At 39.3% G+C, this 27,536-nt stretch overlaps 7 protein-coding genes across 7 annotated transcripts; 4 read left to right on the top strand and 3 right to left on the bottom strand.

Moving 5' to 3' along the window:
* Positions 1–1,132: 1,132 nt before the first annotated feature.
* PEX2_045240 (uncharacterized protein) lies at positions 1,133–1,924 on the top strand (the record flags this gene model as incomplete). Its single annotated transcript, XM_016741799.1, has 1 exon — positions 1,133–1,924. One exon carries the CDS (start codon positions 1,133–1,135, stop codon positions 1,922–1,924), a length of 792 nt encoding a protein of 263 aa, XP_016603501.1.
* An 8,455-nt stretch (positions 1,925–10,379) lies between these two features.
* Positions 10,380–11,456, top strand: PEX2_045230 (Major facilitator superfamily domain, general substrate transporter; the record flags this gene model as incomplete). Its single annotated transcript, XM_016741798.1, has 3 exons — positions 10,380–10,453; positions 10,519–11,067; positions 11,120–11,456. The coding sequence occupies 3 exons, from the start codon at positions 10,380–10,382 to the stop codon at positions 11,454–11,456; spliced, it is 960 nt and encodes a 319-aa protein (XP_016603500.1).
* A 2,471-nt stretch (positions 11,457–13,927) lies between these two features.
* On the top strand, positions 13,928–16,349 carry optD (uncharacterized protein; the record flags this gene model as incomplete). The annotated part of the gene is made up of 3 exons (XM_016741797.1): positions 13,928–14,094; positions 14,150–15,996; positions 16,054–16,349. The coding sequence occupies 3 exons, from the start codon at positions 13,928–13,930 to the stop codon at positions 16,347–16,349; spliced, it is 2,310 nt and encodes a 769-aa protein (XP_016603499.1).
* Positions 16,350–17,285: 936 nt separating this feature from the next.
* Positions 17,286–17,766, bottom strand: PEX2_045210 (uncharacterized protein; the record flags this gene model as incomplete). Its single annotated transcript, XM_016741796.1, has 3 exons — positions 17,286–17,311; positions 17,373–17,446; positions 17,501–17,766. 3 exons carry the CDS (start codon positions 17,764–17,766, stop codon positions 17,286–17,288), a joined length of 366 nt encoding a protein of 121 aa, XP_016603498.1.
* Positions 17,767–19,364: 1,598 nt separating this feature from the next.
* Positions 19,365–23,163, bottom strand: PEX2_045200 (hybrid sensor histidine kinase/response regulator; the record flags this gene model as incomplete). The annotated part of the gene is made up of 5 exons (XM_016741795.1): positions 19,365–19,606; positions 19,678–21,314; positions 21,412–22,694; positions 22,770–22,911; positions 22,958–23,163. The coding sequence occupies 5 exons, from the start codon at positions 23,161–23,163 to the stop codon at positions 19,365–19,367; spliced, it is 3,510 nt and encodes a 1,169-aa protein (XP_016603497.1).
* Positions 23,164–23,770: 607 nt separating this feature from the next.
* On the bottom strand, positions 23,771–24,574 carry PEX2_045190 (uncharacterized protein; the record flags this gene model as incomplete). The annotated part of the gene is made up of 1 exon (XM_016741794.1): positions 23,771–24,574. One exon carries the CDS (start codon positions 24,572–24,574, stop codon positions 23,771–23,773), a length of 804 nt encoding a protein of 267 aa, XP_016603496.1.
* Positions 24,575–26,156: 1,582 nt separating this feature from the next.
* Positions 26,157–27,185, top strand: PEX2_045180 (ankyrin repeat domain-containing protein; the record flags this gene model as incomplete). Its single annotated transcript, XM_016741793.1, has 1 exon — positions 26,157–27,185. The coding sequence occupies one exon, from the start codon at positions 26,157–26,159 to the stop codon at positions 27,183–27,185; it is 1,029 nt and encodes a 342-aa protein (XP_016603495.1).
* Positions 27,186–27,536: the final 351 nt, after the last annotated feature.

Raw genomic sequence — 27,536 nt, 5'->3', positions numbered from 1 at the left:
ATTATACCTATAAATAAAAAGTAAGCTTTAATCCCTTTTAAAGGTACTATAATAAAGGGATAAATATATAAATATTAGATAAAAATTAGTACCTTAATCTAGTTAATAGTTTTTACTAGGCTAGATATCTTATTTACTATTATTAAGCTAGCTAAATATACTAAGAATCTTAATAATATATATTTTTAAGCCTTAAAATGTATTTTTCGCTATCTTATTAGTACTAAATAGCTTATAGTCTCTTTCTACCCTAATATATAAGATATAGCTATATATAGATACTATAATACTAATTAGGCTAGCCTATATAGTAAGAAAGGACTTTCTATATCTAGTTTCTTATTTAAAATAGCTAGTAGAGCTATTTCTTAAATATTAAAAAAGTAACCTTATATTACTCTATCTACTATTAAGTTAGAATATATTACTAAGTCTCTTATAGTATAAGAAGTAATCTAGTTAATCTAGTTACTTATAGAGCTTAGAATTAAAGGGTTTCTTAGTAAGCTAATCTTTATTTATATAGATAATAATAGAGCTATTACTCTCGCTTTTAATCTAGAATTTTATACTATAATAAAATATATCACTATCTATTTTTATAGGCTATATAAAGAGGTTACTACTAATAATATTAAATTTATTAAGATCCTAACTACCGATATAGTAGTAGATAGACTGACTAAACCCCTTAGTAAAACGCTATTTAAGCGCTAGATTATCTAAATAGGCCTTATAGTCTATAAAAATAGTTGATTTACGGTTTATATACTATAAATAGGGGGTTATTAAAGGTTATAAACTAGTTTTTAATATAGAGAATTAGGGTTGTTTAAACTATGCTACCGACTAATAGTACTAGTCGTGGGGGGTATTAGAAGGTCACGTGACCGCCACTGTTTGCTCCTAGTACTTTAGTCTTAGCATATAGATAGTTTCTCTCTCTCTCTACGCATCAAGAGATTTCTAGTTACATCTACATCTTCATCGTAGATCTCTAGTATCTCTAACACCTTGGCTTCTTGCTCAATAGTTTTTATTTAAGGAGCACGACTTTATCAACCTGTAAGCTTCGAGACTAGCAGCGTGAGAGGAGCACATGCAGCACACCATTGCAATCCCAAAATTCAACATGTCGCTATTTACAACTCGCCAGAGACACCTGACAATCCCTGGTCCAGTGGTGCAAACTGTGGCCAGTCTGCATAGACCACCACCTACCGCCAAGCCGTCATCATTTTACGATATTCCGCAAACCGAACTCTGCCTCCGTGCGGAAAAAATGATCCAGGAACAAATTCCTAGCTGGGCCGCCAACCATTGCTTTCGTACGTATGCCTTTGGCCTGGCTATCGCAAACTATGCAGGGTTTGACACCGATCAGGCGAAAGTAGAGCTTGGGTTCGACAAAGAGTTTCATTTTCTCACCTGTGCCCTTCACGAATGGGGAATGAGTGAAGAGGGAATCAAACAAAGCAAACTTTCGTTGGAGTTATGGGGCGCCATCCGGGCCCGAGAATGGATTCTTGAACAGGATTGTGACATCTCTGAAGCCAGAATTCAGCCGCTCGGTGAATGGGCAGATTTGGCAGCGGAGGCTATTGCACGCCATACTATTGAATTCCGAGGCTTTAGTAAGAGTGTCAACCTTCAAACGGCACTTCTTACCCTCGGCTCTGGTCAGGATCTGATGGGTTTGTCGTCGGCTTTTGTGCATGCCGATGATATCAAAATTATCTGTGAAAGATGGCCACGTATTGGATATGTAGATGGGCTTCGCGCTTTGACTCGAGAGGAGGTGGAACGGAAGCCAGGTTGTCTTTTCGAAGGCTGCTGGGGTGATTTTGACCCTGGTATGTACAATGTGTCATGCTTCAAGGGGCTACAGGGCTCCTTGTCAGAGGCGCCCAGCTCCAAACTGTAAGAGATTCCGATCTTGGAATAATATGAAGATTCCGTTTTTTTTCTTTGTCATGCACATGTACCCGATAGCACTTAACTCAATATCTTCGCAAAAGATGTGAACAGGTATGGAAAATTGTCTACTAGTCCACGATAACCCATCCTATGGCCTATAGACGTGTAGGGTGGTGCCTGTCTATAGTCATGCCTATAGTAGCCCTGGAGCCCTGGAGGCATTACCCGCTTATATAACGCCCGTAGGCAATGCCCACCCGCCCGTATATAGGCAATATCGCAGTCTGATGTAAACTAGAGTAATAAGTATAAAGAAACGCTTTCCTTATTTATAATTCCTTATATCTAAAGATATACTTAAATATAGTCCTTATAAGTGAGAGCGAATTGGTGGCATAGTGGGTGGTTGAATCGACTAAATGCTAATTCATGGACGCGTTTTTAGGTGGGGTGGCCACTCGGCAGTGAAATAAGTTATGACTAGCTTTTTATATCATCGTGGGGTTTCATAGGGGCCTAATAGGGGCCTATAATAGGCTGGGGGGTTAGGCTTTAAGCCTAAAGGTACGATCCCCGGCCCACCATAGGTTAGGGTTTGCGGAAGCCTACTCGCGGCGCGGCAATGAAAAGTGGTAATGAAACAACGGTGGGATAGGATCAGTTGTACTTTCGCCTGATGTAGCTCAACTATAGTAGAAATTTGACACGTCTCTTCGATTACACATGGCGGTTTCTCACTCGCGATTCTCATGGTAGAAAATTTGTGACCTAGGTGATAAGTGATTTAAAACGGCATGATAAATGCACTTTTACGTTTCGATAGTCATGGTTTTACAATCCCTGGAGTTTGGAATAGATTGGGCGGGAGTAAGAGAGGTCATGGCAATGGATTTGGAGTATCAAATATGAGCTCCAGTGTAGGGTGTTAAGTCATAGGCTTTACCTTCTTGCAGCAACACAATGTCATATACACTATTGTTATAATCCAAAGCTTTGATCATTTCTCGAAAGCTCCTACGATATAAAGCAAACGCGGAAGTACAATCCAGAAAGACCAATTTGCTTGTTTATCTGCCTGGTGCTGTTTGTTATCTCTCAGATGCCACAGGCTCGCCATCCTATAGTTACTGACTATATAGTCAGTCATCTTTCCTAGTTTATATAGTAACTCTACAACAATCTACATATTATACACTATCGTCTACTATTATAGATATTAATAGGTTATGAGCCCAGGAGCTTATTATTAACGGTTTAACTACTAGTTAATATCCCCAGTGTCTATATATCTCTCCCTACACACAGGGGTAGTACTAAGCCTAGTACTACCTAGTTAAAACTCTCACTTTTCTTACCTCCGCCTACCCGGAGATCTTACCTATTTAGGTAGTAGGAATAGCTTTAGGTTTATAGCTTATTACTATTATTAAACCTACTAAGGTAATAGGTAGGCTTTATTTTATATAGGGCTCTCCCTACTAAGTATTATTATCTTAGGTCCTAGAAATTAATATATTAAGTATTAATTAGATAGTTTTAGAGATTTATTTACTTAATTACTTATTTACTAGTAATCCTTAGGTAGGGTCTATATAAACCCTATCCTTAGTAGATCTCTCTTTTTATAAGTATCTCTCTCTCTCTCTTTATATCCTCTCTATCTACCTTTTTTTATTAATTTTAGGTACCTTACTATCTTTTTCTATTAAATTTATTATTACTATTATCTTTAGCGTACCTAGTTACTTAGGGATAGCCTTATTTTTACCTATTTAGGAAGTTAATATCTTACTATCTTTTCCCCCCCCCCTTTTATTATCTAGTTACTAGCTAACTACTAGTTCTAGCTATACTTTTTACCCTTTTATTAAATAATCTTAATCTATATAATAATAGAAATATATAGATCTATAGATCTAAAGTTTATTAAGTTTATTCTAAGCTTAAAAGGGGAAATAAACTAAGAATAATAGAACTAACTAATAGAGATTACCTTTAATAGTAAGAACTTAATATATTAAGGCCTTTTAATAGGAATTAAGGGATATCCTTAAGATCTAATTAGTAATAAAATCTTTTAACCTAATACTAATAAGGAAGTTAAGGTATTTTAGGATATAACCCTTACTCTAACTAGATTAAGTATAGCTCCTATACTAATAGTTATCTCTAGCTTTAGCTTTAATTCTAATTCTTATATTATTAAGCTACCTACTACTACTACTATTAGAGTATAAGCTAAGCTATAAGCTAGCTAGGACTAATATAATATTATTATCCTCTCTTATATTATATCTACCTTAGATATTATAATATTTATCTACCTCTATTAAAGTAAGACTACTATTAAGGTTTATAAAGATCTATACTAACTTTATAAAGCTAAGAATTTCTATTTAATTAATAATAAAGCTATTAAATAGGCTACTTAGAAATATAAACCTAGTAATAAACTAAAAGACTTTATTATAAAATAATATTATTTTCTTATTAAGATATAAAAGATATACCTAGCTACTAAAAAGATATCTACTCTTTATATTATATATATATTTTTATATACTATTAGAGATAATACTAGCTATTAATACTAGTTAAATATAGTCTTTATTTATAAAGACTAGTCTTATAACTATAACCTATAATATATCTTTAGTGATTTTATTACTTTTAAAGGATATTATATTAGAAATAATTATATTTAAAGCTAATAGTAAGCCTTATTTAATATTACTTTAACTAATAAGAAGAAAAAAGATAAGAAAAAGAAAGACTCTAAAAAGGACTCTAAAGATTCTAAAGATTAAGTCTAGTATCCTTTTTATAAAAGGGAAACTATTTATAAACTAATTAACTATTTCTTAAACCTTAAAAATAAGAAAGATTTAAAACCTAAGTCTACTAATAAAACTAATATTAAACCTACTATTATAAATATAGTATTATTATTACCTAATAACCTCTAGGTATCTACTACTTATATTAATATTAACTTTATATTAGCTATTATTTTATTAAATAATACTTTAGATCTTAATATATAGATATTAGATTTAGGCTATTTAGCTTATATAATATTTTATAAAAAGTATATTTTATACTTTTACTATTAAGACTTTACTTATTTATTTAGCTATTAGTAAAACCTTTTATATAGAAGGTTATAGTAATATTATTATTAACCTTATTAAATTTAATTATAGTATTAATAATTAAGATATTATTAAGTAGAATTTATATAAAGGGTATAATACTTTAGAAGGTTTAGTATATATTAAGCTTAAAGTATAATCTTATTTTAATAAAATAATTTACTAAAATAGGTATTATAATAATTACTTTTTTTAAAGATTATATTAAATTAAAATCTATAATTACTAAAAAGGTTAAAGGTTATATTACTATTAGTAATAACTAATATTAGTTATATATATATAAAAATACTTAAATTTCTTATCTTTATAATCTTATAAAAACTAACTATCTTATATTAAGTATCTCTATAATAGAGAATACTATTAATTTACTAAAGGATAATAATCTTTTTATTTTAGCTTTTAAGGTTAATAAACTAATCTTTATCTTAATAGATTTTACTTATTATTATACCTATTATACTAGTAAATCTTAAATTAAGAAAACCTAAGACTATATAAATAGCTTAATAATTAAAAAAAAGTTAGCTTTAACTTAGCTTTATATATTATATATTATTAATAAAGGTTATAATCTACCTTTTAGTAAGAATAAATTAATTTATACTAATCTTAGTAATTTAATTTATATAAATATATAAAGCCTTATTAATATTATATTAATTAATAGCTATAACTATTATATTATATTTATAGATAATATTTCTTATTTTTATTAGGTATTCTTAATTAAGTATTACTTTAAAGTACTAAAAAAGTTTATCTAGGTTAAATAATAGCTAAAGATCTAGCTAAATTTAATAGTAAAGTATATCTTTAATAATAATATTAAGGAATATAAATCCTTTTATAAATATATTATTATAAAAAGAATAGTATAAGATCTAGTTCTACCTTATATACTATATCTTAATAATATACTAAAGATTAAGAATAAATACTTACTTAAACTAGTAATTACTATTATATTAAAGTATAAATTATTAAAATATTTATAAAGACTAATCCTTTAAGGTATTAATTATACCTAAAATTAGCTATACTATTTAAAGGTTAAATATACTTTATTTAAGAAGCTTTTTAGTTATTAATTAGATCTTTTTTACCTTTATATTTTTAATTATTAATATTAATATATAATTCTAAAAGAGTAGTATTAAATAAAGCTTTATTTATACTTTATAAAAGGAAGGTTTCTTAGTTATAATTAATATAATTATTACTAGATTTATAATATCTCTATTAAGAAGATTATTATTTCCTAAGATATTATTTTTAATAAAATACTAGCTATTTCTTTATCTAAGTATTTAGATAATTTAGATATAGGTAAGTAGTTCTTAAAGCTAGATTCTTAATATATCCTATTTAAATTTATTAACCTACTAATATTAGCTATTCTTATTAAATATTTTAATATCTATTAAATCCCTCTCCTTATTAAATTAATTAAATAAATAAGTAATAGTTATAATATTAAAGTAAAGGTATAAATTAAAGTAAGGTTAAAAGGAATCTTAAAGAAGGACTTTATTATTATAGATATTTAGGATAATCTTTTATAAACTAATAATTTATTAGATTAAGATCTAGTATTATTAGTTCTTTTATTATTATTAAATCTAGTTTATAAAGTAATTTAACTACTTAGTTAAGAATAGGTTATTTTTTAGTAATTATTAATTTAAAATCTTTATTATTTATTAAAGATCTAGAAATCTAACTATACTATATTTAAGTATCTTACTACTTATAGTATAATAGATTCTTATATAATAGCTTTTTTTACTTTAAATAAAATTATACTTTTAATATTCTTTATTATATATAATAAGGATAAATAGGTTTCTTAACCTAATAAACTTACTTTTAAAGATATTAGTTATATACCTAATAGCTAGGTTAATACTATAAACTATATAAAGTAAGAGAAATAGCTTAAAGCTATTTATAAAAAGCTTATTATATAAATTAAGAATAGTATATAAAGAGCTATTAACTATAAGTCTAATAAGATAAATTATAAGCTATTAACCCTATATTAGGTTTTTAATATTAAAAAGGATAATAGTTAATATAAAGCTTACCTTATTATATAAGTTTTTAATTAGATTAAGGATATTAACTTTTATAAGGTATATACTATTATTATTAAGCTTATATCTTTTAAAATCTTTTATACTATTATTATTATATTAAATTAATTCTTATACTACCTAGATATTAAAACTATATTTTTTAATATAGATATTAAAAAGGCTATTTATATTAAACTCCCTAAAAACTAGGTTATTAGTAATATATAATAGATTACCTTTAAGATTAAGAAGATTATAAGACTTACTCTAATTTTTAGAGATAAGATTAGACTATTAATAAGAATAATTTATAGCTTAAAATAAAGCCTAAAAGAGTAGTATATACTTTTATATAATATTCTTTTATTAATTAGCTTTTAAAAGATATATATTAACTACTCTATCTTTATAAAGTAATTAAGTAAAGGAATAATTTTAATCTATATCTTAGTATATATTAATAATATCTTAATTCTTACTTTTTCTAAAAAAGCTATTATAGCTTTTATTATAGAGCTTTTAGAGTATTTTAACCTTACTAATAAAGACTTAATTACTAAATACTTAGGTATTAAGGTTATCTAGAAAGGATTCTTAATTAGACTTTTATAAAAGAAGTTTATTATTATAATACTCTACTAATATAATATATAATATAATAAACTAGTTTTAATTCTTTTTAATAAGAAAAAACTACTTATTTCTATAATAGAGTAAGCTATACCTATTAAATATAAGTTATATTAGAAATAAGTTAGTAAAATTATTTAGTTAATAATTAGTACTTATAGTAATATCTCTTATACTATTATTTAGCTTACTAAGTATATTAGAAATTCTAGCTAATAGTATAAATAGGCTCTTAAATATCTATTCTACTACCTTTTAAGTATAATTAATTACTATATTTAGTTTAAAAGTAATTACTAATCTACTTTATATAGTTACTATAATACTAACTATATTAGTCTTTACTCTACTAATAAGATCTCTACTTCTAACTTTATCTTTTACCTTACTAATAGGCCTATTTCCTAGGTATTAAAAAAGTAAGTTTATATTACTCTCTTATTAACTAAATCTAAGTATATTATATAAGTATTAGCTATATAAGAAATATATTAATTAATCTTACTACTTATTAAATTAAGGATATAAGATTATAGCTTATTATAAAAGCTAGTTATTATCTATACTAATAATACTAGTACTATTACACTTACTAAGAACCTAGAATACTATATAAGAACTAAGTATATTATTATATAATACTATTTCCTATAATAGGAAGTCTTATTAAGCTTAGTAACGCTTAAATATATTCCTATATAGGAATAAGCCGCTAATAGTTTTATAAAGCCTTTAGGAGTAATAGCGTTCCGGCGATTTATTAATTAATTAGGACTGTGTCCTAATACCTAAAGAAAGGTTTTTTAGAAGCTAAATAGCTTCATTTTTTATATAGGAAAGGACTATAGGGGGATTCTTTTTAAACGATTCATATAGCATTGATTGTAGGGGGTGTTTATTATCTCTTAGATACCACAGGCTCGCTATCCTATAGTTACTGACTATATAGTCAGTCATCTTTCCTAGTTTATATAGTAACTCTATAACAATCTACATATTGTACACCATCGTCTACCATCGTAGATATCAATAGGTGCCAAATTTCAAACGCCACAAACAACGGGGAATGGTGCTGATGATCTAAGGAAGATGAATATCCCGCCCTAAAGGATTGTTATGTAACGTGCCGAAATCCAGGGCGTAAATGAAGCCGATGAAAGTAATCTCGGCCAATATTTAAGTTATTTCTCTTCTAAGAGTAAGCGAACGATGGGGAAAGTGAAAACGAACATTGAATGTGTACTTTAAATGACTGATAAACAACACCTGCTCTTGCTAATACTATTATGAATTTAGATTTTGGGCTATGTCTAAATCAATGGCGAAAATTCGGAAGTGTGTATAATTTGGAAGTAGGGGGAAGCGGGCGAATCCTAGGACATTACATTGTGGACTGACCTATGACCTATAGACCTTACTTGTTACTTCAATTAGTGTTCCACAAAGTTACATTGTCTTAATAATCTAGAATTTTTCATTTTGACTTTCTTTGTCTCTTTTTATCTCTAGTGCCACATCCACCCCCACCCCCACCCCCAAATTATAATGCTCAGTTGGAGATAGAAATCTCCACAAATAGACGGAGATAGCTTTGGAGAGCCTAATACTAGCTCGATATCTTCATTCAATATCTAATTAGCCGGAACAAGGCCTAGTGATGCTATCTCAGTTTGTGTGACAATCGCCTACAAGATAAGTTACCCTACACAGCTGACCAATAAGATTTTCAGATTGCTTAATTAAAGATATGGCTGACAGGACTGCACCATAGAGAGAAAGCCCCCGGTGTGATACTATGGTGTCTGATGCTAATAGAATCATATTCCAGTCATTGTTATCGGTTATACTTGGTAAATGGACGCCCTGTGCTGATATGGCGAAGTATGGCAGATCTAACCTCATTCTGCAGATAAGATTAGGAGAGCCGATATCGCCGGGCAATTTTTGTATAAAAGCTCAATTTAAGAACACCAGGAGACTCACGAGCCTGTGAGTAACCCTTTCTACTTGGTTTGTTACTTCTAAAATTAATATCTTCGGTACAAAAAACCCGTGGCCATGGCAGAAGAGAAAGCGCCTTGGTATAAGCAATCCCACCTCATTCGCCTGAATCTTTCACTTATCTTTTTATGTTTCTATGGTAAGTACATGCACCGCTCGCCACCAATGCTTTTACATGACGTTAGTTTCACTTCTAATTGGAACCATCGAAAAGCGGCCAGTATTGGTTATGATGGGTCAATGATGAACAGTCTACAAGCTCTTCCTAATTGGATGGACTTCATGGATAATCCGGAGTCTGTCTGGCTAGGGTTCATCAATGCAGTATATTGGATCGCGTTTCTTGTGACTTGTCCGATTGCAGCCTGGGCTTCCAATACGTTTGGCCGGAAAAGGACAATCTATTTCGCTTATATCCCACACATCATTGGCTTCGTGTTACAGTCTACTGCCAAAAGTCCTACAAGTTTTATCATAGGCCGTGTCTTTCTTGGTATTCCGTCAGCCATATGGGCAAACGTCGCCCCCTTGCTTATTGCGGAGTGTGCTTATCCACCCCATCGAAGCAAGCTTACTTCACTATACTTCTGTGGATTTCATGTGGGGGCTGCTATATCTGCGTGGTGCGCCTTTGGCACTCGAAGTTACGGTACATCGTGGACATGGAGAACTGTGAGTATATGCCAGTGCCTTTGCCCAGTATTAGCTCTACCTGGGATCTTTCTATGTTCCGAAAGCCCTCGTTGGCTTTTCATCACTGGTCAGGAGGAAAAGGCTCGGCAGATTCTTGCCGACACGCATGCGAACGGGCACATCTCTTCGCCTGAGATCCAAGCTGAAATTCTTGAAATTGAAACAACACTTCGGCAAGAACAGATGTCTCTGGCATCCGAAGGTTATCGTGGCTTGATATCTACGCCCGGAAATCGACACAGGCTACTTATCACCGTCACCCTTGGCATTTTCTCGCAATGGGTCGGAAATGGTGTTGTCACATACTATCTCAGCATGGTTCTCAACACAATTGGAATCACCTCAGTCAAAGATCAGACACTCATATCGGGATGCCTACAAATATGGAATATCATCTTCTCTATCACTGGGGCCAATCTCGTTGATCGACTCGGTCGTCGAGTGCTATTTCTCCTTTCCTTTGCTTTGATGCTCACCAGCTATGTCATCATCACAGCCTGCTCTGGATCATTCGCAGATTCTGGGGTGAAAGCTGTGGGCACTACCGTCATTCCATTTCTGTTCATTTTTTATGCCGGATACGATATTGCAATGTAAGTGAGACTTATATTGGGTGCCAGAATATTTTCTTAACACTTGTCATAGCACCCCACTCCAGGTTGCCTATCCAGTTGAAATCTGGCCATATCGGTACCGTTCTCGCGGGTTGAGTGTTGCTTGGATTGCAGCGACGCTGGCACTCATCTTCAACACATTTGTAAATCCGATTGCGTTGGATATAATAGGCTGGAGATATTATCTTGTCTTCGTCGTTGTATTGATTGTGTATGGGATCACTGTATTTTTCTTTTATCCCGAGACGAAGGGACATACGTTGGAGCATGTGGCTGCGGTTTTTGATGGGAACGAAGGCACAAGTCCGAATCAAGAAACCGATGATGCTAGTATTGTTGAGATTGATAGGTCAGCAAAAAGTGTTTGACACCTCAACAGAGCCTGCCTAATCAGAGTTTCCATGATGTCCAGAATGTCTGGCAAAATTCAGCATATGTTTTGGAGATTACTGGGCATTGGTTTTCAATCTACAGTGTGGGCATGGAGAAGAATGTTGAATCCTTGGTCTTGTGTCGTGGCTGCTACAAAAGACCTCCGGACATTAATGAAGAAATTGTCGTGGTATATCTCGGTTTATCCAGGGTCGGAGAAGAAGTGGAACATAGTCAGTATATCTTGTGGCTCTACATCGTCTGATTGGGCGTCTTTCTCGAGAATATAGAGTGAAATGCGAAGTTGTACAGCGGGTCTCGTTCCGGGTCGTTTGGGGTCTTGCTCGACTTGTTCAATGGAATCTCGAATATGTACGGAGTAAAGTTGTACGAAATTTTTAGTTTGATAACAAATGGAAAGCTCAAACTAAAAATAGAGCAAAAAGGTGAATAAAGATTTTTTTTCTTATCCTAGGCATACCTGAAGAGCTTCATCACCACGAGATCTGTCAAACGTTGTAAATAGGCCCGGCCATAACTGACAGTGTAGAGCCAAATGGCAAGACAAATCTACAAAATTACAAGACGCTGAGACTAGTGCCATGCTATATTGGCACTCGCACTCTTTCATTTAATGGCGAGACTCGGGTCATGCGTGCTTGTGTGGATTGTCATACTTTGTTTTTAGTAAAGGTAGACTTCTGCAAACTAATTTTGGACCCAACTCGACCCATTTTTTGTATAAAGTGGTGTTCAGGGCATTCAGGTGAATGGGCTGAAGAGTAGAGCGGCAAGAGGGACTTTCAAACGAATAAAAAGAGAAAAGAGAAAAGAGAAAAGAGAAAAAAGAAAAAAAGAAAGAAAAAACATACAACAGTGAGGATTCGCTGGTGGTCACCCACCCAACTACTAACTCACCGGCGTGTGGCTTAAGTACGGCTGAGCGGACGGGAAGCCCTGTTTTCCACACCCTATGGTCGTATGTATTAGGTTACGTGCGGAGAGGATTATAGAGTCAAAATAGATAGGTGGTTGGCATATGCACAATGGGTGATATGGGTGAAGAGGTTAGGTAGGTAGGGTGCGAAGCTAACGTGGTGAGTGGGAACAGCGAGAGAGTTAGTGTTTATTTCGTACTTTTCTATTAGACTCTACAGGCTAGCAGATGATATCATGGAGGAAGAAAGCACAATACTATTGTATTGTGTACTGTGTTGAACTGTGTAGGAGGAAGAAAAGGAAGACTGTTACAGTCTACTTTAACCCTGAGGTCAACTCAGGCCACAACTGCTGGGTGATCACATGATATCATTTGACCGCTACCTAGGTAGTTAGGCCAGAAGATCATAAGGACAGTCGGAATATCCGATTGTCATTAGAGTGATATATGAGGCCCTAACACCTAGTAGGGATCACACTACTATGGAGTAGTAGTCATATGACCACTGATTGACCCAGACATCTTCAAGAACCTTAAAGGCCAACAGGATCCTAATTTCTTGCTGTATTAAATTTCTAGAGCTCCTAGCGCGAATTTGTGGCATGGTAGGTGGTTAATGGGGTGATAAGGGTGAGTGCAATATAGACAAGGTGAGAATTGGAGTGAGAAACTTTCGGGCCGGTGTGCACAAGCCAAGCCCCGCGGACGGTGCCCTTTTAACATTCTTCTTCGTACGGAGTACTGCTCCCCTTTTTAAGAGTACTTAAGAGTTATTTATACTTCCCATACTCCGTATACTCATATAAATAAGCTAAAATAGCACTCAATTAGTTAATGTGAAAGGTTATACGTGCAAAAGTCCATTCACAAATTTAGCCATTTCCAATTTAGCCTTTTCCCCGCCTTTTTTTGCGTTCTATCTATGAAAAGAGAGTGGGCGTAAAATGTCTGTGAAATAAAGAACATTAAAAAATATATTATCAGGCTATAAACGCGGCCGACTATTCTTATACGGATAAATCAAGATACCCCGATTATTTTCAGACTAACCAATGCCGTAAAAGTGATCAATTCAAAGAGTTATCAGGATCTACATGGCCGCGTACTTAATTAACCCTAGTCATTCTTATCTTTCGTCCATAAACTAAAAGCAAACTAAAGTAAGCTAACCACTCATACCTTTTAATATAGGATAATGAGATTTGACAATTTAACTGAATTTAGGGGAGGTTTTATTCTTCATATATCTTTATAGCCCTTTATAAGCAATGACTTACACCCCATTCATGCTTCCCCGGATCAAGAGTGGGAAGACCCATTGTAGACAAAATCGGGGTCAGCCCACCTATCTTAAGCTAAATTAAGCCGACCCCACATTCTCCACTACCGTCGGAATGCGTTATCTCTGTTTACCCCCCCAGCCATAGCCAATTAAATCAACCATAGAAAAGGGCTCTTCGTGCGTGGCTAACGAGTGTATTTTTTTTTCACCAAGCAATGCGCTGAGACTGCGCAAATATCTATACCATGTCTTCCAAGGAGGTAGATACGGACGCAATCAAACCCGCGCTCATCGGGACGGATGAAGAGGTAGTCGAAGGCCGCTTAGAAAAATTCGAGCTTGAAAAAGACGACGAGAATACAAATGAAGAGTTTAGCTATGAATCGCACCGCTCTCCATTCCCTGAAGGCGCGTGCCTAGCCCACTGTTGATATACATCTTGATGGACTAACAATTACCACAGTCAGGGCTGTCGTCCCTGAGACGGATGACCCCGATATGCCGGTCAATACGGTACGGATGTGGCTCCTAGGCATTGTTTTTACTATGCTTGGGTCTGGTATTAACCAGTTCTTTTCGCTGCGCTATCCGTCGGTTCATATTGTGGCCCTAGTAGCAGAGCTACTTGCCTATCCGATCGGGGTGTTCCTTGCGAAGACCCTCCCTCTCACATCCATCCGCCTTGGGCCTTTGGGCACATTTGTCGTGAACCCGGACAGGTCGTTCAATATCAAAGAGCACGCACTTATCGTTATTATGAGCAATGTATCCTTTGGATATGCTTCAGCGGATGCGACAAACATTATCCAAGCTGCCAGCAAAAACTTCTACGATTTCAATCTCAAACCCGGCTTTTACGTGCTCATCGTTCTCGTTGCACAACTGCTTGGATTTGGCGTCGCAGGTCTCGCAGCTCCATGGCTCGTCGAACCGGCTCGCATCATCTGGCCAGGTGTGTTATCCAACTGTGCCATGCTCGAAACATTGCACTCGCGATCGAACTCCATCGCAAACGGATGGCGCATAACCCGTCTCCGATTTTTCATGTACGTAATGACCGGTGCCTTTGTCTGGTACTTCTTCCCCGGTCTTATGTTCACCGCGCTTTCCTATTTCACTTGGGTCTGCTGGATCGCGCCAAAGAACGTCATCGTCAACCATCTCTTCGGCATGCAGACAGGTCTCGGTCTAAGTCCAATTACCTTCGACTGGAGCCAAATTGCCTATAACACCAACCCGCTCCTATCACCATCATGGGCTGCGTTGAATGTCTTCGCCGGCTTTGCGTTCTTCTACTGGATTGTCACACCCGCACTTTACTACACCAATACCTGGTTCACGGCTTATCTCCCACTCATGACAGCCGACGTGTACGATAACACAGGCGCCCTCTACGATACGGCTCGAGTTATTTCTGCGGATAATACTCTAGACCAGGCGGCTTACCGAAAGTACTCGCCTCCATACTTGAGCGCAACCTTTGCCTTCGTATACGGACTTTCATTTGCTGCTATAACCTCAGTGCTCTCGCACATCGCTATCTGGCATAGTCGCGATTTATGGGCTGCTCTCAATGGCCGGAATAAGCTCGATATTCACGCTCGGCTTATCCGTGCCTCATACCGCCGGACGCCGTGGTACTGGTACGCTGGCATTATCGTGGTTATCATGGCAATGTCCATTGCGCTAGTCGAAGTCTATCACACTAAACTTCCAGTCTACGGAGTCTTTCTAGCCTTGATCATCCCAGTCGTGTACATGGTTCCCTGTGGTATCGTACAGGGCATTACGAACGTGGATGCGAATCAGTTGAATGTTCTGGCTGAGTTTATTGGAGGATATATGTTCGAAGGAAAGCCACTTGCGAACATGATTTTCAAGATCATTTCCACGGATGTCGTGGGACAGGGTGTTTACTTCGCTATGGATATGAAATTGGCTCACTATCTGAAAGTGCCGCCACGTACCACCTTCGTGGCGCAGTTCGTAGCCACTATCCTGGGCGCACTCACCCAGGCGGGTGTTACACTTTGGATGCTTGGTAATATTTCGGGGATTTGCGAGTCTGACCAGACGGATGGGTTTACTTGTCCAAATGGTCGAACTGTCTATTCTTCGTCTGTTATTTGGGGTCTTGTTGGGCCTCGTCGGCTTTACTCCGTGGGCAAGATCTATTCCCCTCTGCTGCATTTCTTCTGGATCGGTGCTATCGCCCCAGTTGTGACTTACCTCCTCTACCGTTATACTAGACGCCAGTTTTGGAAGTATATCAACTGGCCACTCATATTTGTCGGAACTTACAATGTCCCACCTGGTATGTCGCGCAACTTACTAGTCCTCCTTTTTCAATCATTAACTCGAAATTCTTTAGCTACCGGAATCAACTATTCCAGCTGGGCGCTGGTCAACTTTGCCTTCAATTACTTCATTAAACGGAAGTTCTTTGCTTGGTGGACCAAGTACAATTATATCTTGGCAGCAGCACTTGATACAGGCCTTGCCATTAGTGGCATTGTCATTTTCTTTTGCATCTCGTACCCTGGTGCCACTTTCCCTGACTGGTGGGGGAATAACGTATACCTCAATACTGCCGATGCTCAGGGTGTAGCATACAAGTCGATGCCAGATGTTGGATATTTCGGGCCTGCTAATGGGACTTGGAGTTGAGGCGGATGATGATACGGTAACCATGGTAAAGAATCTGCGCGAAATCCAAATATATATTTTGAAACGTTGTGTTCCATAGTACTGTATTTATTGCGTTATTGGCTCTGTTCGGGGGCGTCACAAGAAGCCGCCATTCTATTTTTAGAGATACGATCACTATCGCCATTTCTCATGAAGTTCCTTGGACATTGGAAGCAATAATACTTATGGCCTTCCGAATTTGGGATGCACTATTTCAATATCATGCTCTATATTTCTAATCATCGCTTTTCTCACGCCTAGATTCATGATTATCATATATGTATCAGCTACAACTGCATTGTTGCATTTCTCTACATATCCTCTTCTCGCTCTCGCTCTCGCTTTCTGTCTCTATCTCTGAACAAAGTTCTTCAAAATGTGGTAGGTTGGTACGAACCGAATCATTGACTCGGAAGAACCACGGGATATGACCACCCATGGAACAAGCTCAGATGACAGCCGAAAGCTACCAGTATCTTGGAACATCATTTATTCCCTAGAGTTTATACCATCAGTCACTTATGCCATTGATTATACGGCTACATGTCAGGCCAAAAGAAAGCACGATTTCAACCGAACCGCTGGAAGTATTACGCAGACAAGGAAATATAGACAACTGAAATTAATCCGAAGAAAACAGAAATTACTAGGAGTACAGCAGCAGTCTCTCGATATACCTAGTTGGAAATCCTTCTTCTCCTGATAAATCAGGCATTTTTGTGATATTTTTGATAATAAAAACGATAATAAGCTTAACGGAAACGAACTTTGCAAACAAATCAATGTTTTCCTTTGATTTTCATCGCTTTTCATTCTTTTTTTGGGGGAGATCCGATGCAGCATTTGAATTGCAAGTGGGGCTTCCATAGCTACTCCTTTCCATTCCCAAGCACAAAAGAGCCTAAATATGTTAATTTAGGTGCAAGCTTTTGTGGTGCCAGCTAGAATATAAGTTAGTATAACTCTTGTGTGTGTTATATAAAAGCTAGGGGAGCCACATACGGCACCGTCGAGGCTTGTCCTGGTCCTTGACCCAGCCTTTTGGGGCAAGGTACCATACACCAGAATCACCGTTCCTATCACTTTACTCAATACTTCTGTGGATATTGATATTGTGCTAGTAGACTCACTGGTACCGACAGGACGGTGTAAAAATAGCACCTTGGATGGATGTTCCGATTTTGGGGCTAGATGAACAAGGATACTTGTAGTACGGATAAGTTCGCTTGACCTCACAAACGTTCTTATCATCCCATCCATGGTGGTTATTGTCTTTGTCGTTTCCTCTGCCACGCTCCTCGAGGTCATCGAACTCAGGTTCGGCAACTGGGTTTGCTGTAGCTATCTGGGTGAGAAGAGGAAGGAGAACAGCCAGGACGTAAACTGGCGACTTCATGTTGTAGATGATGAAAGAAAGAATTTGAAAGGCAGGATAGAAATCTTGCAATATACCAAGACTGTGGTGTAGATTGTAAGATGTGAATATGATGAATGTGTTGTTGTCTGATAACAGAACAAGAGACGGGGGAATCTTCGCTTGCTTTATACAACATCCAGTGGTAAGACTTCTGGGCTTCCAAGTATCTCAATGATCATGAGGTCTTAGCACCTAGAGGCTAAAATAGAAATACAGGGATATCTTGGCCATGATGGCCACATTTACCGCTGAGGAACTGATCTAGACCGACTCTAGCTGTCATTTCCTGACGCCAAGAATGAACCATGGAGAAGGTTGGATCTCAGAAGTGAGACATATATGCGTAGTTCTTGGATAGCCAAGATCTCGACGACCACTCCGCCCAGTGCCCAAAAATAGAACCTGTTCTATCTATACCAGATACGTAGTCGCTCAACACGATATTTATACGAAGTTATTTAGGTCAAAGCTCGGGGATGCTCATAATACCAAACATTCTGCTAGTAACTAAACAAGTACAGATTTTCTAGAAATTGCTAATTAAAGGGTCTCTATGGGAAAGATAATGTGTGTGATTCCTATGGTGCTAAAGAGACAAATAGAGGAAGAAGGAGAGAGGGGGGAGAGAGAAACCATGTAGCTGTAGCATCTGTCCCATGGGGAGCCTGATACCAGATGTGCCTTAGGCCATCAAACAGCTTTCTAGATCGGGCAAGAAATAGATTCGTCTTCTGTACTGATTGGAGTATCGTTGATAGTCGGAAAGGCAAGATTCACTTTATGCCAAGTGAATAGTGTCAAAACTTGAATGCTTGTGTGGGGGTGGGTCCACTTCGATGGTTTCCAGCATCTCATTGGATACCACCGACAAAACTATTATACGAACGATCATATTTGATGCTTAAAATCCCCTCCAATGAAAAGAGATCGCGGAAATGTTGACCTACGCCAAGGTGTGCCAAGCCTTTCCATCGAGGCGCAGTCATATTTTCATGGAGGATCACAGATGGAAGTACTCCTTGGTAACAAAAAAGTAATTTGATGCAGTTGTATGGCCTTCGTGTGGTAGAATTTGGGGTAAGAGGAGTTCACTGTAACAAAGTATTCATAAATTCATTTTATCAATGCCATTAGGTTGGCCGCGGTTTTTTATGGTCGCTGACTGCCAGGAGAGAAGTAGGGGAGATACCCAGGACGTATAAGTCCGCCCCTCGTACCCGATGATTAAGTTTCTGTATATTGGCCGAAATGATTTCGCTTGCCATCACTGATTCTCTGACTAAACCGAAGGATATTTATAGCACAAACCTCGGTATTACGACTCTCTCATCAGTGTGGCAGATTCGGTTGGCTGAAGGAAAGCTGCCTGAGTGGATTGTTTTGTGAATCTTGACTTGATTATCCTTGCGGACTACATCAAGATCGCTGTTCATAGATAATCCGACTTTAAAATCTCCCCTCTAGAGCAATCAGTAGATCTGTCGTGTTCACTTCAATATATAAGTACACACAAACGTGTAAAGAACGGGAGCTAATCATTAGGAAACCGGCAAATATTGTCGGCCTGAGTAAAGTAACTATTGGTCTGTCCAAGGAGCGTAGTTCTTCACATCATCTATCAGGCGAGTGATTTCTTTGAAAGAAACAGGCTTTGTGACAAACATATCAACACCTGCGGCGTAAGCCTTCATGACATGTTCATCCGAGCCTAGACCGGTTAGAGCAATGATCCTGGCGGGTGATACAGATTGTCGTTCCAACTCAAGGGCCCGAATTGCCTCTGTGGCCTCAAATCCATCCATCACAGGCATTGACATGTCTAGGTGCAATAGTCAGCCAGGCTATTGGGAACGGGTTGGTGCACGTGTCTGCAATATATGAGCGACTTACCCATGAATATGAGGTGGTACCCCTGAGGCATGTTCTTGACTGCCTCGACGGCTTTCTGACCATTTACAGCGGAATGAAGGAGATTTGGATGACGCCGAGCGACTAGTTTTTGAAGTAGCGCCATGTTGATAGGGTTGTCTTCAACTAGAAGAATCCGAAGTCCTTCGGATCCGACGACAGTATTAACCGTCCCTTCGACCAAAGCGTTTTTGTTTTCAGGCTGTAATTGGCTCTGTGGTTGCGTTGAATTTGACTCATGAGGGGTTGGAGTAGAGGAAGGTGTTTCGCTTTTCGACGAAAGTTGAATTTGGGTCGCGAGTGGGAGTTTTGCAGTTGTAAGTGGTACAATTGGGCTGATTCGTTGACCCCCAGACCCTGGGCTATTATTTTCGATCTTTTGACCGAAGACTTGTGAGGATGGTTTGACTGATTCTCCTTGCAGACAACGTTGGATTGCCCGTGCTAGTTTATGGGGACCACAAGGAATATTAAGCCATTCGACACGCCCGCATCGTGGTTCTAAGTTCTGGATGATAGCCTGCGATGATTGCGCATTTCGACATAGAACCAGAACTTTGGGTAATTGTTTTGAATGCATGTGCGAAATTTGTGTTTCATCAACCACAACCAGATCCGCATGTGAACCCAGAGTCCATGGTTGAAGTTGTACACCATACCATTCTGTCAAGTAGTTTGTGATTGTGCGGGCTGAAGGAAGAACTTTCGATGAAGTGCCCTCGGAAGAAATGAAGGAGACTGTCTTTCCTTTGATTTCACGCCTCAGAGACTGGAGGTCATCTATCGTGGATTGAACAGAAGGTTCTTGAGTAATCATATAATCTTTTTCATGTTCACTTTTGGGGGATGTGAGCGGTATTAAAATCTCGGCAGTGGTTCCTATGCCGAGCTGGCTCTTAATTTTGATGTTGCCGCCCAGGTATCGGAGGATATTTTGAACAATAGACATCCCGAGTCCAGTGCCCGGTGCTAAAGGGTCCTCTTGTGAGAAGGCAGTAAAAAGGTCGGAGCGCAGGTATTCGCTCGAAATACCCCTTCCAGTATCTGAGACCGTCAAAAGAAGAGTGTTGCAGTTGTCAACTTTCGGGTTCCCTGAGCTTTTTTGAATCTCAACACGGACCGATACGGAGCCCTTCTTGGTGTATTTGAGCGCATTGCTGAATATGTTCATCACTATACGCCGTAATGCCCCTCGGTCCAAGACGAAGACCCAGTCACCAGGGGCTACGTCAATGGAAACATCGACGTGCTCGATATGAACGGAGTTGAGATCATCAAACAGCCCTCCTTTGTAATGAGTTGCACTAAAAGCAATACTTTCGATGACTTCTTCAATGACCGCCACAACATTGGTAACTTTTAGACTGTGTAGAGACTCGGGCAATGTATGGGATTTTGCCACACCCCGGTCTCCATACAAGCGAAGAGTGTGGTCTCGTCGCTTCTTTTGGAAAGAGTTGATCTTCGTAAAATCCAAAATCTGCTCGAACGTATCCAGAAGTGTTTGACTGCAGGCGCGAATGGTGTCGAGGAGGGACCTGGGGAGCTCGGAACCGACCTGTTCAGCAAGGAATTCGCTGGCAGCTAAGATTCCGTGTAGCGGACTTCGAAGCTCGTGTCTACCAAAAGATGTGATTAGTGACCAATCCCAACTTGAATCCAACTCAACATCCTTGATAGAACATGAAGGAGAAAAGTTCCTGAGAGATAACCCACGAAATATTGCTAATAAAATCTGCCTTCTTCTTGTCCGATTCTTGACTTTGGATACGGCTATGCTCCATCATCAATGAAGAACCAAATCCGAGAACACCACCTAGCTCGACATGAGCACTGAAAATGCGAGTTTCAGCTGAGCTCCAGCAAAAGCAACCACCAAACCACTGGGACTTAAACGAATCCCATAAAGGCGTAAATATGATACGAGTAGCATCAGGGAAGTATTTCCGTAAAGCTCGAAGATCCTTTTCCCGTAATACATCCTGGAGTCGTGGCTGGGACATGCTGGGGCTCTGGGAAGAAGAATTTGTATCATCTCCTTCGCATTCTGATTTGCTTGTATCATCATCCGACGAAAAGACTGTTCCATCTTCATGGAAATACCAAATGGCACCTTTACCAAACCTGCGTAGCATACGCTTTATGAATCCCCGATCCATTTGAGTAACCGGCACGGAATTCAGGTGATCTTGGGAACCGCCCTTGTCAGTGCGCTCTCTCGAAATTGCACATATTTTGGCAAGGGGCCGAGAGACAGCCGGCGCGTCTCTTGAGTGTTCATCAGGATCTAACCCAGGAGTGGCATTGCTGTCGAATATTACGACACCGCCATTTTCTCCAAGGTCCAGGCTCTTTCGCATGATTTGAGCCGCGCGTTGAAATGTCAATGCGTTCTTCTTTGTTGAATAATTTATCGAAGCATTGGATTGCTGGAAGGACGTATTCTGATCATTGTTGGTAGTCAATGTAGCATCTGAAGCAAGCCTGGGGCTATTTTCTGACTGTGCTTTATTCTTTCCTGCTTTCTTGATAATTTGCATATTCTCGCTTTCTAGTCTTTCGGTCGGGATTGTGAGAGGGCTGGATGTGCGTGACTGATCTAGCTCCGATGAGCTTGGGGTTCTCGAAAGGGGTTCATTAATGGGATCAACGCTATCCTCGCCTTGAACAAAAGTATTTAGACCAGTTAGCAGGTTTGCTAGACGTCCGCTCTCTAGTGATTGACGAGATGTCTCTAGATATTCCATGACTGCAGCCCCGATGACACCAAGTGTCTCTTTTTGAAGCTCGCTGAGGCATATATTTGGCCGCGGGTCGATGACATAAAGGCTCCCGATATTGATGCCACTAGCAGTCGTCAGAGGAGTACCGGCATAGTATCGAAAGTGCGGGGCACCGGTGACGCAGGGAATTTTGCAATAGGTGGGATGTTCTTTCAAATCTTCGACAATAAAGAAACGATGCCTTTCTTCCGCGGTCGGGTGGAGTGTGATTGTTTCCTATTAGTATGCAGACTTGGTTAGCCAGATCTATCATTAATTGCGACCTTGTTTGCACAATTTGTGTATTCTTACCTCACACAAAGTGCCCGCCAGAGGACCATTCGAACAACCCATCCACAGGCTATCGCTGTCATTGTCGCAAACGCTGTTGTCACCCAAATTCAAAGACCGTGTTGCTTCCGCGACCACATATAGTGTTTCCCGACCGATCAAGCTAGATTCAATCAGCTGGTGATTCTTCTAGGTGGAGACACCAATACCTGATAATTGCGCGTTGGACCCCCAACTTCAGCGCTGCGAGTTGGGTTAGAGAGGTGAGAACGAGGTTAGGGCTTGCTTTGATTGGCAGTTGGCCAAATTTCGAAATACATGGGAGGAGGGCGGGATTGTCGGGTTGGAAATAGTTGAAGAGTTCTCGGGCGCGACGAGCATTGTCATGGCTCTCCTCGTTTTCCGGTAAATCCATAGCACGTTTGCCACTTTCCGGACCCCTGCGATTCTCACTCTCTCGTCTCTTTTCCCAATATTTTATGGGGGAAAGTCAAGAATATTAGAAGGAAAGAGAAGAAAAGAAGGAAAGAAGCCAAGAATTTTCTTGGGATTCCCTGTGTCGCTTAGTTTATCTTTATTTTGTTGCGTCATGTTCCCCACAGTTGGCCCGAAGTGTCTAGGCCTTTGAGAGGATCTTCGATCTTTGAAACTCGGAAATTCCGAAATCGTTGGAATAAAAAGACTGTTGATTTTGAATATTAATATTAATTTACAAGCAAGCTATGCTCATTATAGGGGCAAATTGCTTGCATCATCTGGTCGTCCCTAGAGAACGAATCGCTTGAGTGATGAGGAACACACAGAACACTAGCCTCTTTACACATCTGCTCTAACCATTCAAGCCTCGCAGCACTCTCCGGCTTCCAAAAATGGTAGTATTCAAGATGTAGCGCAACCAATTTAGGGAAGTCCTCAGCGGTAGCCAATTCCCCCAACTGATCAATAGCTCCATCAAAGTTTTCTTCTTCGCGGATGAAAAGATATAATGTCTCCAAATTGGAAGGAAGAACATCTCGCAGTCTTCACACGGGTAGGTAGTGCTCGTCAAATCCAACAAGATTGGGCAAGGAAGCACCGATAAGCCTCAGAGCGGTAAAATCAACAAAAGACCCCATCCATTCGTTATCAGTATCCATATCGAGTCCATCGTTATTCTCAACCCAAATAGACTCCATCGTCAACTTCTGGAGTGAAAGCGATTCGTAAATTTTCCGCGGCTCAAAGTCATCCCAGGGACCCACTTCTGAACCAAGGACAATCCGGAATGATTTCAGTGCTTTGCAGGCCTGAACCCATTCCCGCATCCCCTTCGCGGCGTTGCTTTCTTTGAGGTCGATGTCGGTTATATTCGAGGACCGTGGCGAGAGGGTGTATCGCTTCAGAAATTTAGATTCATCCGATTCTGGCTCCACCTCATTATCCTCACTATCCTCATTATCCTCATCGTCATCGTCGTCATTCTTATACTCCTCCGCCATGCAGCAGCCCACTTTGCGCATTGAGGGAAATTTGAAGAATGAATGCATCCAATCTGATGGAAATGTGGTCTCTGAATTGTCCTCAGCTGCATAGGCTTCCTTGAGATGAGGAAAAACTGGCTCCTCCTCAATAGCAGCTTTTTGCAACATTTTTAGAACATGCTGTGAGCCGAAGGGCCAGATGAGGCTGAGTATCCTCAATTCCTTCAATTGCGGAATAAGCAAAGCCAACCAAGCACCACTGTTGTCCCGTTCGAGATCTTCGAGCCATTCCGATCTCTCTTCATTGGAATATCCCGTTCTTTCGGCGACTAGCCTTCGTACAAGATTGTCATCAAATCCAATCATTTGGGTATAGCTTTTATTGTCGGCGTTGTGAGTATCCCAGTATTCACCTGCAGGGACCGAACATAGGTAGCCAGCCTCGGTGTTCTGGTCACGGTGTATAGGAAGATGTTGGCTCTTTGTTCACTACTCTCCGATCCGTAGAGAGTCACGTTGGTGTAGAGGTTTCGCTGCAGTACAGTGTGCAGTCGACGTGATGAGGACACCAGGTGAGAGAGAGGCTGGCTATTGAGATCTCGCGCAATTAGATGAAGTATTTCCGGGGGTAGATCGTTCAACATGACTGCAGTGGTTACTTCGTCGTAAAACTACCAAGAACTGGAGGCTCGTATATGTATCATATCGGATTTTCTCAGGGTCCAAACTGTGCATTGGCTTGGCGTAGGTAGAAACGGGGGTTAGCCGCTTCCGGCAGTCCACCTGGGCATTGATGGGGGTCTTATGTAATGCAAAACCGGGGTACCCAAACTAAACCTGGCCACGATGACCTCCGTCAGGTGATGTACTTGGGTGAGGTCCCTTTGATTATAATTTAAGTCATTACATCCATGGATATTCCAAGGTTCTTGAGGTCTGTCTATTTACATAGTTTTATTGATGTCCCCACTTCTAATCCTTCGACCCGTTAATTCTTCCACAACTAAAATATAATACATATTCTTATAACACACCCTTTAAGCTATGTTTTCTTACTACTAAAACGGCATGAATATATCTGAGAACAATGCAAATCAAAGCAAATATGAGTAGTGTCAACTCTTAGATTTATATCTTTAGTTGAGGAACGGGGATGGGGTCCAAGTGAGTTGGCCCCTATTTACCGTTTATTTTAGATACAACATAGGTAAAAATCATCACCCCCCGGGCCGTTCTTACCTCTTTCGCCCCCTCCCCCCGGTCTTTAGACTTCCCCACTATATCACCCGCACTCACCAGTGCCACTTAGGTGCTAAGGGCGTATTAAGAAGCGAGTATGCAGAATAATGGGTTTAGGTACGGCATATGAACGGGAAGCCTTTTATTCCACACCCTACGCTCGTATATATTTGATACACCAATGGATAGGAATGTATGTTGTAGGTTCAAAGTTCAAGTGATGTTGTAGGTTGTTATGGGAACAAGAATGCGATTACGGAGTATGGAGTACTCCGCCGTACTCCGTACACAGTACCTGAATAGGGGCTTCTGCACTGACCCACTCAGCTGAACTTTGGCGATTTATGATTGGATCGCCTTTGTTTATCTGAAACACTCAGCCTCTTGGCACTTTTTGCCTCGGTATCTTTGTTGCGTCCATTCTAAACCACAATTGAGCTTAAACCAAGGCGAACAATGAGAAGGCCGCTGCTGCCTAATATAGTTTATGCTTTCGACTTTGGTATCCTGCCGACTTTGGCAGAATCTATACGCGGCTCCCATAGATATCCACTTTATACTCCGTTCCCTAGGTTGATGGTTTCGCTTATCCGTACTAGAATGGGCTAAGTCGACTTGAGGCGTGCCAAGAACCCCCAAACCCCGATACGATGAGACTATGTTGTAGACATTTCAACTTTGTTCCTGACATCAAGCTGTGTTTGTCAAGATGGCTGAAAATTCGAAAAGCAAAGAACCCGAACCCACTGAAAACATCATCATTGCGGCCGACCATGGCCGACTTGATCTCGTCAAGGCGCTCTTAGAGGGCGGGGCAGATCCAGATACTGTGGACGAGATCGGAACTTCGGCTCTTCATAATGCAGCCAAAAATGGTCACTGGGATATCGCCCGCCTTCTTCTCGAGAAGAATGCATCACCTCGGATCGAGGATGGCAACCGCGCAACGCCACTCCGCCTCGCGGTAAGAGCCGGTCATAAAGAGATTGTCTCATTGCTCCTTGAATGTGATCCTCCTACAAGCGAGACACGAGAAATCGAAATGCACAGCCACGTTCTCATTTGTGCAGCCGAGGGCCATGCGGAAATACTCAAACTCCTTCTGGATTACAATGCCCCCACCCTAAGTCCTCCCAGGCAAGAGACGGCGCTACACGTGGCGGCTGCAAGAGGATATCATGGGGTCTGCGAGCTTCTCCTAAAGCACGAAAAGACTCTGACCCGATCATTTTGGAACCGGATGGTTGGACCTAGTTTGGAAGTCTTCGCAAAAGATTACGCGGGGAACTTCCCTTTCGCACACGCAGTTGAAAGAGGTCATGCGCAAACCGTGGAAGTCTTTTTACGCCATTATCCAGAACTGGGTAAAACTTGCGATCGCCACAAAGAGCTGCTTTTTCATAAGGCTGTCAGGGCAAGAAATATCGAGATGGTTGGAATATTTTTGAATCATGGCACCGATATCGAGCTGAAAGACCATCACGGACGTCGGGCCCTTCATGTGGCGATTATCTCCGAGTACATGAGACACATTGAGAGCCCTGATATGATCAAGTTTCTACTTGAGCATGGTGCTCTAGTGGACGTAAAGGACAACGGTGGCTACACCCCCGAAACTTACTCCAATAATCCAAAGAACAGGATGATATTGCGTAACCATGCAAGTACGCACTCAAAGGGCAATTCAACACCGATAGCACCGATAGCCTCGGCTCCGCCACCTGAGTACAAGGCATGAATAGTTGAATCGAGGGGGGAAATCATCATTCAGAATGGTAATTCCACCAACCAACTGTACGATGGGTGTATTGCTTGACAGAATAGGGAAATATCTACCGAGGCAGTATGGAATATACTTTGGAACACATTCTGGGAAATGGGTTTTATGGATACAAAATCGGGACTAAGAAGCTGTCCCAGGACTAGGAATTTAGACCTAACATAATGCCGCCAGTATTTACGAGAGCCTTTTGTAATAGAATTGAAATGTAATACCCATGGTGGAGTGTTCAATAAGAATAGTGCGTGTTAGATATTGATCCTCATGATCGCGCCTAGCGGTCCATTAAAGCCTACATTAGCATCTGAT

Source organism: Penicillium expansum, assembly GCF_000769745.1.
Source record: "Penicillium expansum strain MD-8 chromosome Unknown contig145, whole genome shotgun sequence".
Taxonomy (NCBI): Eukaryota; Fungi; Ascomycota; class Eurotiomycetes; order Eurotiales; family Aspergillaceae; genus Penicillium; species Penicillium expansum.
Note: the sequence above shows the minus strand (reverse complement) of the source record. Positions and strands in the feature narration are given on the sequence as shown.